At 43.7% G+C, this 16065-nt stretch overlaps 1 protein-coding gene across 2 annotated transcripts in view; it reads right to left on the bottom strand.

The window, feature by feature from the left end:
* Positions 1-2754: 2754 nt before the first annotated feature.
* The window catches only part of LOC141156514 (repetin-like), a 28530-nt gene continuing 15219 nt past the window's right edge, over positions 2755-16065 (bottom strand). For both annotated transcript variants that reach the window (XM_073642711.1, XM_073642712.1), the window contains exons 2-3: positions 8052-8211; positions 2755-3114 (exon numbers count right to left, since the gene is read on the bottom strand). In XM_073642711.1, coding sequence (XP_073498812.1) covers positions 2956-3114; positions 8052-8189 — 297 coding nt within the window. In that variant the 5' untranslated portion in view covers positions 8190-8211 and the 3' untranslated portion in view covers positions 2755-2955. The remainder of the gene's footprint in view (positions 3115-8051; positions 8212-16065) is intronic.

Here is a 16065-nt window from a genome sequence, read left to right as displayed (position 1 = left end):
CGATCACTCTGTACTTATGGTCACTTTTCTCTCTTGTTCTCCACTAAGATATCGCTATCTTTTGTCTCTTTCTCCTCTCTCGTTAGGGACACCCATGTCATGTGGCACTGCTCACATCAGACCTTAGGTCTTCTTTTTACATACTCTGGACCCTTTCTAACTTCCTGACAGGAAACTACCTCTGTCCCTTCATGGTATCCACTCCCACACTGGGCTAGTCCCAACTATTAACTCTTACTTCTCTTACTGTCAAACTACACACATCATTAATATAATTACTGCATCGCACAATCCACATTACACAATCTAAAAATATACTTGTTCTTCAAGGGAGAAACGCGGGCAATATGTCCATCTCCTTACAGCAGTGCAGCCTGATATTGTGTTATCATCCAAATTGGTCATTTATTGCTGTGGCTCACTCAGATGCGTGCCTTTAAATACAGGTTATCTCAAACCCGCTTGGGTGTGATAGTCTCCTATTCCAAGATATTCTCCTATTCTCTTTGCCAGATCAGACCTGTTTTTAGAACTGTAATAATTCAATAGAGCTGAGCGCCCTTTCCTCTATAAAACAATGGACAGTTTGGGCTATATTGTCTAACAGTGCGGGAAAGCTAAATATAACTTCCCAGGGTCTCTCCTCCCTGCAAATATCCATCTACTGTATCTGTAATATGGAATTTTGGAGAAATCTAATTACAAAGCAAATGTCTATTTTATCAACAAATAGGGGGTCACTAATGGAGGTTTGATGTCAGAGAATGAGAAAGCAATTTAGATAATCCAGAAAAGTAGGAAATAAAGCATCACCACCATTAATATTGGAGGATTGTAGGATTCCAGAATAATGGAGATGAAAGAGGTAAAATCATACTGGAATTAGAGCCTATATTAATGTTTATAGCGAGTATATGACATGTTATTAGGCCGGACTCTCTACACCACTTCTACCATAGATTGATGTCAGAATCACAACCGTGCCGCACGTCCAAGGCAGTGGTCTTACACTAATTTATTACAACCCGTCCTAAACTTATCTCTAATCCTCTAGTCTCCTCCATAATCAATGCTAGAACTATGGGGATACAGTCATCTCCTGGGGCTGCTGAATAAATCCTTTCACTTTCTCAATAGGGTTGTCCATTACTCTGCGAAGAACAAAATAAAAAAAATATGTCAATTCCCAAACTGGAGCTGTTCCTACGATGTCAGCCCTGTATCTCCTGGGGGTCACGTGACATTATGGACCGCTGCTCCCAATCAGCTGATTGCCTGCAGCCTTCTTGTATTATGTCAGAGTGGACACAGCACCAACATCTCAGGAATGGCGGCGGTCCTGTAAGGTGAGTATTACGTTGTTTTTTGTTGTCTATATACCAAATATGTGTTTTACTTTAATATCTTTATACCGGCACCAGCTGGTTTTCATAGGAGCACTGTCATGGCAATCATGGGGGTTTTCAGCAAATCCACAACTGTTATGGCTATCCATTGTCCATTGGCACTCCGTTATCGCGTCTTGGGGGGGCGATGGGTGCGTACAGCAGATTACCCCGCCAATGCCACATGCTGTAAATGCAGTTGTCAGAGATTGACAGCAGTATTTATTATGTTAACAGCAGTGGTGAATGTTAGAGGCAGATGATTGCTAAATAACACAGCCATCATCTGCTGGGAATGGTGCAGACTCAGCTCCTCCATACACCCGTTCCCAACGAATGCTGAACATATACAGTGTTAAAATAGTCTGTCACCAGTTTTGGCCACTTACTATGAGAGCAGCATCATAGCCGAGACCCTGATTCCAGCGATGTGTCACTTACTGGCCTTCTTACTGTAGTTTTGATAAAGTCACAGTTTTATTAGCTGGAGATTATCACTAGGGGCCTAATTAACCTACCGCCATACAGTCCTCCATATTCATGAGCTCTGCATAACCCCACCCCCACCACTGATTGTCAGCTGTCTGCCTATGCACAGTGCAGACAGAAAGCTACCAATCAGTGGTGTGGGTGGGTTATACAGAGCTCAACATTCTGTGTACTGCTAGATCAGAAGCAGAAAAACAGTGATTGTATCAAAACTGCAGCAAACTGCCCAGTAAGTGATACATTTCTGGAATCGGGGTCTATACCCCTGCATCATCCTGCTTTCATATAGGGTAGCAAAGACCTGGACACCGATTATCTTTATGATTAAATGTTTATTCCCATCTTCATAGACAGATACTTTCTGATACTGCTAGTAAATACAAGGAATTTTGCAATTTACTGCCGTTCCTGACATACTGATACTTTTCTTTTGTTTACAGCTCATTGACTTGGACACTGACCACCACTGCTTGTAAGCACTGTGCTAAAGTTAGCTGGCATTAGATGGTAACCGTGCACTCCAGCGATAAAGCAGTGCTTACAAGCTCAAAAGAAAGGAGCTTGTAAGAATTGTGCATGTTCTGCTGTCTAGCAGTGGTGGTCGGTCTCCAAGCTGTATACATAAGAAAAGAAAAATGTTAATATTGCAAGAACTGATGAAAATTTTAATAAGCAGTAAATTGCAAAATTGCTTGTATTTCCAAGTACTATCGAACAATACCAATGTATCAAGATGGGAATAAGCCTTTACTTTTTTTCTATTCTATAGAAATCTTGTGTGTAAAAATAAGTAAATCAATATTCATAAACTAATATTGATTGCAGCTACAAACTGGTGACAACACATTACAAAGTTTAATTTTTACAAAAACTAAGTAACTTGTGTTATTTAATAAAATGCTACTTTATTGGAAAGTCAAGAAATAGAAAGCAGCTTCATTTAATACAAAGAAAGTATTGCATATTTATTATCAACTATGGAAGCTATGAAATACCTAAATTGCACTAATGTTTTCCATTGTTATGTATGTCATTCATGGATGCAGACGGAAGAGATTTAAAACCAGGATGTTCCTTGAGCTTAAGTGTAAGATTTGTCTGCAACCCCAACTTCACCTTTAGCATAAGCCTTCACAAGAGCACAATATAAGTGTGCAAACTCTTCTACATTAATTCCTTTATCCTTGTGAATTTCGACAGCGCCCACCAATATCTTAACTGTCTCTGGATGACTTGGATTCTGTAAAATAACAAAGTACAACATTTTTGGAGGAGGTATAATTGGAATAAAGATCAAACCAATAAGAAATCTGCCACTTCTGTGTGCATGTAATTATCCAAGTGCATGGTTTGTATTTTATCTAGTTTTTACCATCAATTTATATTGTACTGACTTTTATAGTAACATTGTGGAATCATCAATTACTGCACAACATGGGATTATTTACTGTACATACAGTCATGGCCAAAAGTATTGAGAATGAGACAAATAGTAATTTTTCCAAAGTTTACTGCTTCATTTTTTGTAATGGCAATTTGCATATACTCCTGAATGTCAAAGAGTGATCAGCTTAACAGCAATTACTGTACTTGCAAAGTCAATATTTGCCCAGAAAATGAACTTTAACCCCCAAAACACATTTCAACATCATTGCAGTCCTGCCTTAAAAGGAGCAGCTAACATCATTTTAGTGATTGATCCATTAACACAGGTGTGGGTGTTGATGAGGACAGGGCTGGCGATCAATCAGTCATGATTAAGTAAGAATGACATCACTGGACACTTTAAAAGGAGGCTGGTTCTTGGTATCATTGTTTCTCTTCAGTTAACCATGGTTATCTCTAAAGAAACACGTGCAGCGATCATTGCACTGCACAAAAATGGCCTAACAGGGAAGAGTATCGCAGCTACAAAGATTGCACCTCAGTCAACAATCTATCGCATCATCAAGAACTTCAAGGAGAGAGCTTCCATTGTTGTCAAAAAGGCTCCAGGGCGCCCAAGAAAGACCAGCAAGCGACAGGACCGTATCTTAAAACTGTTTCAGCTGCGGGATCGGACTACCAGCAGTGCCGAGCTTGCTCAGGAATGGCAGCAGGCTGGTGTGAGTGCTTCTGCACGCACTGTGAGGCGGAGACTCTTTGAGCAAGGGCTGGTTTCAAGGAGGGCAGCAAAGAAGCCACTTCTCTCCAGAAAAAACATCAGGGACCGACTGATATTCTGCAAAAGGTACAGGGAGTGGACTGCTGAGGACTGGGGCAAAGTCATTTTCTCTGATGAATCCCCTTTTCGATTGTTTGGGACATCTGGAAAACAGCTTATTCGGAGAAGAAGAGGTGAGCGCTACCACCAGTCTTGTCTCATGCCAACTGTAAAGCATCCTGAAACCATTCATGTGTGGGGTTGCTTCTCAGCCAAGGGAATCGGCTCACTCACAGTCTTGCCTAAAACACAGCCATGAATAAAGAATGGTACCAGAATGTCCTCCAAGAGCAACTTCTCCCAACCGTCCAAGAGCAGTTTGGCGCCCAACAATGCCTTTTCCAGCATGATGGAGCACCTTGCCATAAAGCAAAGGTGATAACTAAATGGCTCATGGAACAAAACATAGAGATTTTGGGTCCATGGCCTGGAAACTCCCCAGATCTTAATCCCATTGAGAACTTGTGGTCAATCATCTAGTGACGGGTGGACAAACAAAAACCAACAAATTCTGGCAAAATGCAAGCATTGATTATCCAAGAATGGACTGCTATCAGTCAGGATTTGGTCCAAAAGTTGATTGAGAGCATGCCAGGGAGAATTACAGAGGTCTTGAAGAAGAAGGGGCAACACTGCAAATATTGACTTGCTGCATTAACTCATTCTAACTGTCAATATAACCTATTGGTACTCATAATATGATTGCAATTATATTTCTGTATGTGATATAAATATCAGACAAACACTAATAAAAACCAGAGGCCACCAGATCATGTGAAAATATGATTTTGGTGTCATTCTCAAAACTTTTGGCCATGACTGTATATGTTCACCACCATGACATTCGTTATTCTACCACTAAAACAAATATATTAGAAAATGTCTTTATGTTTAATATTTCAGCATTTAAATACATACCGGTACATTTCTAGTTCAGGTAAAATTAATTAGTCTGGTATAAGAATAGTCCAGAAATCCCATTGGTGCAAAATGTGCCTAAAATAAGCTTCTACACCAGGTCCATTTGGGATGGAGTCTAAAACATTGGAAATGCTATGACACTGGTTGGAATTACTTTTAACTCTTTCATAGGGGTAGAAAATGAAATTTTGCAATTAAAAAGGTGAATCACTGATCATAGTGCTGCTGGGAATACCAGTGACTAAATGGAATCTGCAAGTAGGTTTTTCTATGTAATTTAAGGACAGCATAATGTAGGGGCTAAGACACTAAATTCAGCGATATATCACTTATTAGGCTGTGTGCTGTTATTTTCATACAATGAATGTTTTATCACCCCAGGAGATTATCTCTGCCTGGACTACAGGGCACATGAGCCCTGATCTGACCACGCCCCCTCCTCTGATAAGCAGCTCACTGTCAATAGACAATGTACACAGAGAGCCTAATATGGGAGGGTTAGCTTTCTGAGCTCTGCTACATCCTGTGTCTAAAAACTTTGATTGTGTCACAGCTGCTGCACCCAGTAATCTAAGTGACACATCGCTAGAGTCAGGGTCTATGCACCTACATTATGCAGCTCTCAGATGAGGAAGCAAAAACCTGGTGAAAGATTCCCTTTAAATGTAATCTATGGTGAAATATTGTGACAAGGGTCTGTTTACATGGACTGACTGGCAACACTAAATGACTGCCGATTGGAAAACATTTACTGATCATCAGTAATTTAATGGCCTGTTTACATAGACAGACTGCAGTAAACGATGCTCACTGAATGATTTGGAATAAATCGCTAGTAGACTGCCATTGTTCTCATCGGCACCAGTCCTGTTTACACAGGATGAAGGACCCCCGAGAACGATGATCTTCTGTGCCACATAAAAGATCATTTCACCTGATGAACAAGCATTTTGCTTGTTCATCCGGTGATCATCAGCCTGTTCACACTGTTATTAAGAACGCTTGTTCACAATAATCTTTCTGTGTAAATTCCCCTTAATGTTAGTTTTTACTACAGTGAAGATAAAGTATAATCAATGGGCTGTAGATTTAAAGTGAACCTGTCACCCGATTGATGCTGCCTAATCCACGTCAGCATGAATCAGAGCTAGGCTGCACGATTGTAGCAAGGTATGTTTTAGTTTGAAATGCTCCGGCGTTTCAGAGAAAACATAGATTGATACTCTGGCTGTAGGGAAAGACGAGATGAGTCTGTGTGTGTACATTGGGAGACTACTGTCAATCACCTGGAGTGGGACCAGGAGAATCCAGCCAGGGACCATAGGGAGAGACCTGACTAGTCCCCCGCTGCACTTGGCCACATTTTCAAACTATATTTTCTCTGAAACGTCAGAGCGCATAGATATATTGAATCCTGATGCTGTTTGGATTCTGGAAAGAGGATGAAATCATAAATCCAAGCGCTTAATTATAGAAGGTGCATTGCTTGCAGTGGTTGCAGCCGGGACCTGGAGCTTGAGGGGCTCAAAATGTCCCTTTGGCCCACATGAGAAGACAAACACTTTTAAAATGCTGCTGAAAAAATGATTTTTATGCTTTCTGAAAATGAACAAGCATTTTCCTAATTTATTGGATAATTGCTGGTTTGTTTAGATAGGGCTGATAAACAAGTGCTTGTAGGAATGCACATTCATTATTGTCCCTGACAAGCAGCACTCTACATGTCTAACACACTATGTTAGAGCTCTTTCACACGTCCTGATATTTCCAGCACTGGAAAAACCAGCACCGTGTCCATGTGACCGTGTCTACCTGTGTGGCAAACGTGTTCCTAATCTGGATCACATGTACAGGCACCTGGGAATCAGCAGTACAGTTAGCGCTGTTCCCAGGTGCCGGATGCTGAAGGCATCTGTCATCATTGTCCCCTGCTTGTGCTGCAATCAGCTCCAGCAGAGAACAATGTTGACAGTTGTATTGTGCCACTGCTGTGTCCAGCAAGTGTAAAAATAAGAATAAAATAAAAAACACCTATACTCACCTGTCCGATATACTGTCCCACTCTGTAATCCATCTGATGACAATTCTGCATCAGCGTCTGCAGTGGCTTGAAGTGATTGCATACACTGTGGAGCAGAGGCGAATGACTTGCTGCAGCAAGCGGGCCCCTGAACTGCGCTGAGCTCACTGAGTGACAGGACACTGATCACTAAGCTTGGCACAGTTAAGGGGCCTGCTCGCTGAAGTGAATCATTCTCCTCTGCTCCTCAGCATTTGCGGTTGCTTCAAGCCACCACAGACGCTGATGCAGAATTGTCGGTCAGATGGATTACAGCACGGGACAGGTGTCGGACAGGTGAGTATAAGAGTTTTTTATTTTATTCTTATTTTTACACATCCTGGATACAGAGGGGCAGAATATAACTGTCAACATTGGTCCCTGCTGGCGCTGATCGCAGGACAAGCAGGGGACAATGATGACAGATGCCTTCAGCACCCGGTGCCTGGGAACAGCGCCAGCTTATCGCTGATTCCCAGGCGCTGGTACGTGTCACACTGATGACACAGGGATGTCATCCGTGTGTTATCAGTGTGCACATGTGTGGGACGTTTTGCCCACGGACATGTCACGGTGTTTTGCCCATGGACACACGGTCCCTAGAAACATACTGACATGTGCACAGACCCGTTCATTTGAATGGGTCTACGTGTGTCAGAGTCTCCAAAACGTGTAAAAACTGTCATCACACATACTGGAGACACTGATATGTGAAAGAGCCCTTATCCAGTTTCACTTTCTTCTCCTAAATGACCAGCTTCTATGCCGGGTTTTATGTAGCACGCTGCTGTCTCTATGCGGTAATGTAAATTTTAGGCATTATATTATAGCCCTTCTGATTCTGTATATTAGCTTCTGACACTAAAAAAAAACAGATTATTTAAGAAATAAACTATGGATATACCATTGTATATTTTTTCTATAAATACTGACTATAGAAATACATTGCCTTATTTTCTGGTATCAGAATAAAACATGTATATATGCCACTAACCTTCAGTATTTCACCAAAATTAGCCAACATGAATGCATCAACTTCTTTGCCCTTTGCAACTCCATCACTTCCAGCATACTTGTAAAACTCGGCAAACGCATCTTTAAGACATTTCATAATAGGAGTGTCGGCTGCCATTATGTAGTGATGGAATGGAAACCTTATAGGAATAAAAATATTCTTTTAGTATAGAAATCATCATTTCTATCTATATCTAAGTATTATAAAAACAGTCAGAGGACTCGTTAGCACGACTGTATTTTCTGTCTGAAAAAAACGGACCGCACTGAGACGCACTGACCGAATCTGCATTTGAAAAAAGTCGCAGCATGCTCTAGTTTCTTCTGTAAATTGGACAAGACTATAGGGGCATGAATAAAAATCGGATGCAATATGGAGCCACAGTATAGTATCCGATTCTTACGGATACATTGGAATTCTGTAACATAGGAAATGATTAATAGCTGCTGCTGTAAAAAAAGGGATTGTATACAGATGACAAGTGAGCAAAAAATCGTCCCACTTATCTGGATGAAAGTCTGATGTGAACCCACCCTAAGCTAGCCAACTAATGATCTAGGTAAGAACAAGGCATTTTAAGGGGTAAAACAAAAAACGTATTCAATTTATTAACAGAAATAAAAATACAAGATGCTTCACTCTTTGGTTAATGCCATTGGCGTAATAATAAGAGTTAGTGCCATTTCTTTGACCTCATTTAGATGATAGGAACAGTCATAAACGAGTCTTATATTTCAACCCTAGTTGGAAACAGCTTTTTCACTTACACTTTTTAAAGAATAGTTCTCATTTAACTGATATAATACATTTTTAGAATTTTGACTTTTAAAAAGAGAAAAAACATGAGATGTAGTCAGAGGATGCAAACAGTCATACAAAAGAGCTGGCTAATATATTTCAATAGATTTATCATTAACCCTGTAGGCTATGTTCACACATCATGTTTTTTTCAGCTTTTTTTTTTTTCAGGAGTAAAACTGCAACAAAACCTGATCTCTAGCCAGGAGGTCGTTCAGGATGTTTCTTGCATTTTTGCTTATTTTTTGGTGCGCTTTTTCAGCATTTTTTTCACAGTTCTTTTGTCTCTTATAGGCATGTACATAAAGTTCAGTGGAAAAAAAAATCTCATTCTAGTTTTGCCACAAAACACGCCAAAAAAAACGCTGAGAAACTTGACACCTGAGTTTTTGGAGCGTTTTTCAGCATTTTTTTTTTTTTACCATCCATTACTTCCAATGGGTGAAAAAATGCTGAAAAAATGCTGAAAGAAGTGACATGTAGTGTTGAGCGAGTATGCTCGACACTGCTCGGTACTCGCCCGAGCATCATGCTACTCGGGATGTTCAGCGAGCACCGAGCATTTCCGGGTCACTCGGGCGGGAGCTCGGGTCTCCACCCTGCATGTTTGGCGCTCTTTACAGAGCCAATGAACATGCAGGGATTGCCAGCCAGTCACTGTAATGCCGCAGCCATGTTGTTTGTGGGCATTACAGCGTCACCTCGAGTATTTAAAACCGGGCGCCGCCATCTTGGACACAGTCGCTCCAGATCAGACAGTGTAGGCCAGCGCTGCTGAGCTAGGGAGAGATTTTTCCTGCAAAATAGTTAGTGTAGGGTCTGTAAAGGCTGCCAGAACAAACAGTCCTTCTCAGGACTAATATCCATCCCAGGTATCAGGCAGGCAGGCAGGCTGTATAGGAGACACAGTGGTTATACCAGCAAATGCTGCATTACAGTCCTGTGTGCTCCTGTTTCTGAAATTGCTGGACTTAGCTCCAGGTCTCGGGGGCCAGTAAAAATCCTTTTTTTTTAATCTAAATCCTCTTTTTTTTTCCTCCTTCACACTGTACAAATACCCATCTTATTAACTTATTGGTGCCCCCCCCCCCAAAAAAAAAGTGTGTCTCTGATTTTTCAGACACAAATATATCTGTTGAAAAGAGTCTGGTATAGGCCACAGAAACAGAAGTGTGGCTTTGCAGTTCCACAGATCTCGGTATTATCCAGTTTTGGGTCTTTTGTATGTAAAAAAAAACAGTTTGAGTGTGTCGCTCACTGTTCAGCCGCAAATCTATATATTTAAAAAAGTCTGGTATACACCAGTAAATTATAACTGTGGGTTTGCTGTTCCACGGTAAAAAAATCTCTATTTTCCTGCTTTTCGCATTTTTTGCAGTAAAAAAAAAATTTAATCGTGTCTCCCTGATTGTCCAGACACAAAAATATATCTGTTGAAAATAGTCTGTTGTAGGCCCGATAAATCCAAGTGTGGTTTTGCAGTTCCATAGGTCAAATCTCTGTAGTATCCAGTTTTGGGCCTTTTGTATGTAAAAAAAAACAGTTTGAGTGTGTCGCTCACTGTTCAGCCACAAATCTATATATTTAAAAAAGTCTGGTATACACCAGTAAATTAAAACTGTGGCTTTGCTGTTCCATGGTAAAAAATCTCTATTATCCTGTTTTTTGCATTTTTTGCCTTAAAAAAAAACAGTAGTGTCTCCTGACTGTTCTGACACAAAAATATATCTGTGTCACACTGACACTGCGTACAGGAGGTCAGGGGCCTAAGCTGACCCTAAGCTGGGGCCCTGACTAATCAGTCTACCTGGAGGTACTGTTAAAGGTACAGAGGTCCAGGCCGCCAGCGTAACCCCTACCTCCTGAGGATCCCTACACCTCAGTAATCTAGTCCTGAGAAGGACCCCGATCACAACAATAGGGGACAGGAAATAATATGCCAACACACAGTACTTAGACGAACGGGACAGTACAAGGGTCAAACCAAAAACCACCTTGCATACAAAAACTACACCACAACTACAGAGGGAACACCAACGGGAAATGAGATAAATGATAAAGCGAGGAAGGGAAAAACCACACCAAATACACTTAGCTCAGAACTCCAAAATACCACGATCCGCTCTTTTTGTCTGTATGAAATGCTTTCACCGACACTTCCCTAACAGACCGGCAGGCATTTGAAGGAGTCCCACTACTGCAGCATTGATTGCAGCTGGGCGAGGCTGGACCTCGTCTAGCACAGAGAGAGAGTTAACTCCCTCACTGCCGAAAAACACAAAACACCAAAAACTCAGCTGCGAGAAGTCAGGCTGTGTAGTCATGACGATCTTCGTGGCGACACACCCGTGACAATCTGTTGAAAATAGTCTGTTGTAGGCCCGACAAATCCAAGTGTGGTTTTGCAGTTCCACGGGTCAAATCTCTGTAGTATCCAGTTTTGGGCCTTTTGAATCTAAAAAAAAACAGTTTGAGAGTGTCGCTTACTGTTCAGCCGCAAATATATATATTTAAAATTTTATGGTATACCCCAGTAAACAATAACTGTGGTTTTGCCATTCCACTGTAAAAAATCTCTATTATTCAGGTTTTGGTATGTTTTCCGTAAAGAAAAACAGTAATAGTTTCTCCCTGATTGTTCTCATTGTTTAAAAGAGTCGGGTGTAGGCCAGAGAAATAGAACTGTGGTTTTCCTCTTCCACGGTTCTAATCTACTTTTTATTACCCTTTTTCCATTGATAGTGCGAGTGTCAGCTATTTTACTTCTTTTACAATGGACCAGGCGCGTGGCAAGGGACGTGGAAGTGGACGTTCTGGTGATGGTGCGTGCAGAGGACGGGGCTGTGGCCAAGGTGAAAATGTGCCACAACCAACAGCCACATCTTCTCGCTCCCACTTCTTGACCGAATTACTAGGGAAGCACAGAACAACACCAGTATTGCGAACTGATCAGTGTGAACAAGTTATTAATTGGATAGCAGATAATACTTCCAGTTACCTGAGCACCACCACCTCCGGTCTGTCCACACGGTCAACTCTTTGTAGCCATGAGTCTCGACCGCATACTCCTCACCCTGATGCTCCTTCCTCCCACCATGCCGAGTGTCGTCAGACAGCAACTGATCCCACACTTGGACACTCTGAAGAGCTGTTCACTGGTCCATTTCCAGATTTGTGCCCCTCGCCTGCTCCTCTTGAAGTGGTGGAAGAGGAGATCCCATGTAGCGATGCCCAAATATTTGAACAGCCACTGCCACAGGAAGTCGACACTGGCAATTTGTCACAAGAGGTGGACGATGACGAGACACAATTGCCAGGAAGTGAGGAGGAGGATCGTGGTGCGCAAGTGGAAGAGGAGGAGGTGGTGGATGATCTAGTAACTGACCCAACGTGGCAGGAGAACATGCAGAGTGAGGCCAGCAGCACACAGGGGGAGGGAGGCAGAGTACCCCAACAGGCAGGAAGAAGCAGTGTGGTGGCCGCACACAGAAGGAGGGCAACCATTCCCCGTAACACCAACACGAGGGACGTTGCCAGTACAAGCGGTAGGTCTTCCAGAGTCTGGAATTTTTTAAAGACTCTGCTGATAACCCCAAAAAGGCCATTTGTACCAACTGCCATGCTAGCATCAGCAGGGGTGACAAAACTACCAGCCTGACCACCACCAGCATGATCAGGCACATGGCAGCAAAGCACCCGACTTTGTGGGGCGAACCCCAGGGTTCACGACCAGTGTCAGCGGGTGTCACCACTGCTTCTTCCGCTGTTGTGAGTGCAATAGAACCCCCTATTGTGTGTGCAAGGCAATCCCCTGTCCATACTGCATGTAAAGATGCCCCCTCCTCTCAGTCTTCACTTGTTATGGCAGTTTCTCAAGAAACAGCATCAACGTCCACGTCCATGTCCCACCGCAGTGTTCAATTGTCCATATCCCAGACCTTTGAACGAAAGTGGAAATTCGCAGCTAACGCCCCACAGGCCACAGTCCTAAATTCGCACATTTCACGACTGCTTGCATTGGAAATGCTGCCTTTTAGGCTGGTGGAGACGGAATCCTTCCGCAACCTTATGGCGGTGGCCATCCCTCGGTACTCGGTCCCCAGCCGACACTATTTTGCCCGGTGTGCCATCCTCGCACTACACAAGCACGTGTCCCAAAACATCTGCCGTGCCCTCAACAACGCAGTTACTGGGAGAGTCCACCTGACAACGGACACGTGGACAAGTGCTTGTGGCCAGGGACGGTACATCTCCCTGACGGCACACTGGGTAAACATAGTGGAAGCCGGGACCCAGTCGGACCTTGGGACGGAACACATCCTCCCCACACCGAGGATTGCGGGCCCTATGTCAGTCAGAGTTGCCCCCACAGTGTACAGCTCCTGCGCATCATCCTCTTCCTCATGTTCAGCCTCCATCTCAGATATCACCACATCAGTTACAAGCTGGAAGCACTGCAGTACTGCCTTCACCAAGCGGCAACAGGCTGTGCTGAAACTCATAAGCTTAGGTGATAAACCTCACCCTGCTTGTGAGTTGTGGACAGCTGTGAAAGAGCAGGCAGATCTGTGGCTGAGACCGCTGAACCTACATCCAGGCATGGTCGTGTGTGACAATGGCCGTAACCTGGTGGCAGCTCTGAGGTGAGGCGAGATCATACACGTACCATGCCTGGCTCATGTGCTTAACCTTGTGGTTCAGCGGTTTCTTAAATCGTACCCCGAGTTGCCAGATCTGCTCGTGAAAGTACGCCGCCTGTCAGCTCATTTTTGCAAGTCGGCTACAGCTTCCGCCGCCCTTGCTGTGTTGCAGCAGCGTTTGCAGCTTCCCACACACCGACTGGTGTGTGATGTCCCCACACGTTGGAACTCTACCCTCCACATGTTGCTAAGGATTTGTGAGCAGAAGAGAGCAGTTGTGGAGTACCAGCTGCAACAAGGCCGTTGATATTCAGGTCAGACTCCACACATAAGACCTCAGGAGTGGACCTGGATGTCTGACATATGTACCATCCTGACAAACTTTGAGGAGGCCACCAAGATGGTGAGTGGCGATGACGCCATCATTAGTGTCAGCATCCCACTTGTCTGTCTTTTGCAACGCTCTCTGCAGAGAATTAAAGAGGAGGCATTGCAGCCAGAGTATGATGAGATGGATCAAGAAGCCGTAGCGGGCGATTACACACAGCTCAGCCTCATCTCATCCCAACGTGCATTGGGGGACAATGAGGGAGAGGATGAGGAGGAGGAGGAGGAAGAACAGGAGCTGGTATCATGCGCTGTAGACGGTAGTACCTCTACAACTGTCATACCGTCGGTTCAGCGTGGGTGGCCTGAGGACAGGGGGGAGGAGGAGGAGGAGGAGGAGAGCATGGTCAGTCATCATCTTGGTGAGGACACGGAAGTCTTGCTCGTTACCAGTCTGGCATTCATGGCTGACTTTATGTTATACTGCCTTAACCGTGACCCTCGCGTTGTCAAAATATTGGGTGACAGTCATTACTGGTTGGTGACACTTTTAGACCCCTGCTACAAGGAGAACTTTCACTCTCTTATTCCTAAGGTGCAGAGGTCTACAAAAATGGGGCAGCACCAGAAGGCCCTTGCTGCAGAACTGTTAAAAAAATTCCCATCTGAACATGCTAGCGGCAGAGGTCACAGTTCGTTGACCAACCAAGGCGTACAAGCGAGAGAGAGGCAACTCCAATCCACAGAGGCAGGGGAACACTGTCAATGTTCTGGGACAGTTTTCTGAGACCCGCCAAGCTTACAGGCCCTCAGGTGCGGGGTACTCTCAGAAGGAGTGGAAAGTTTCAAAAGATGGTGAGGGAGTACCTTGCCGACCATACCAGCGTCCTCTGTGATTCCTCTGTGCCTTTTATTTATTGGGTATCCAAGCTGGACACTTGGAATGAACTTGCTCTGTACGCCTTGGAGGTCCTGGCCTGCCCTGCCGCTAGCGTGTTATCGGACCGTGTTTTTAGTGCCGCTGGGGGAATTATAACTGATAAGCGCACTGGCCTGTCAACTGACAATGCTGACAAGCTGACCCTTATCAAAATGAACAAGGGCTGGATTGGGCCAGACTTCTCATCACCACCAAATGACAGCAGAGTAACATAAAGTCAAATCCACTATGTTATTTCGGGAGGTGTATTCATATGCACCGCTTCACACCCACACATGGGTATACGCTTACTCATTTTGGCTGTTTTATGTTCTTCTCCTTATCCTCAACCTCCACCACCACTATACCACCAGGGTGACCGTGGTCCGTGTTGCCATTATTGAAAGTTCCTCCATCCTGATTTTTGTCAGCTTTTGCTTGGAAGGCATAAGCAAAGACTGTGGGAGACCCACTCCCCAATAATGGGAATAATATTTTTAAGATGCTGTACCGTATGGCTCTTCCAAGGGGCATTAAAAGCGTCTTGTTATACCACTCTGACCTCCACGTCTCTTCTGAGGGGCATTAAAAGCATCTTGTTATACCACTCTGACCTCCACGTCTCTCCTGAGGGGTATTAAAAGCGTCTTGTTATACCACTCTGACCTCCACGTCTCTTGTAAGGGGCATTAAAACCGTCTTGTTATACCACTCTGACCTCCATGTCTCTTCTAAGGGGCATTAAAAGCGTCTTGTTATACCACTCTGACCTCCACGTCTCTTCTGAGGGGCATTAAAAGCGTCTTGTTATACCACTCTGACCTCCACGTCTCTTCTGAGGGGCATTAAAACCGTCTTGTTATACCACTCTGACCTCCACGTTTCTTGTAAGGGGCATTAAAACCATCTTGTTATACCACTCTGACCTCCACGTCTCTTCTGAGGGGTATTAAAAGCGTCTTGTTAAGCTACTGGGACCTCCACGACTCTTCGAACGGGCATTGCATGTCCTCTTAATTTTTGGCAGCTTTTGCTTGGAAGGCATAAGCAAATACTATTGGAGACCCATTCCCCAATAATGGGACTAATGTTTGTAATATGCTGTACTGCATAGCTCTTGTAAGGGGCATTGCAAGTTGCTCCGTCCTAATTTTTGGAAGCTTTTGCTTGGAAGGCATAAGCAAATACTATGGGAGACACACACCCCAATAATGGGACTTATGTTTGTAATATGCAGTACTGCATGGCTCTTGTAAGAGGCATTGCAAGTTGCTCCGTCCTAATTTTTGGAAGCTTTTGCTTGGAAGGC

Source organism: Phyllobates terribilis, unplaced genomic scaffold (assembly GCF_046119375.1).
Source record: "Phyllobates terribilis strain yellow unplaced genomic scaffold, ASM4611937v1 Scaffold_8__6_contigs__length_399053987, whole genome shotgun sequence".
NCBI classification, from domain to species: domain Eukaryota; kingdom Metazoa; phylum Chordata; class Amphibia; order Anura; family Dendrobatidae; genus Phyllobates; species Phyllobates terribilis.
Note: the sequence above shows the minus strand (reverse complement) of the source record. Positions and strands in the feature narration are given on the sequence as shown.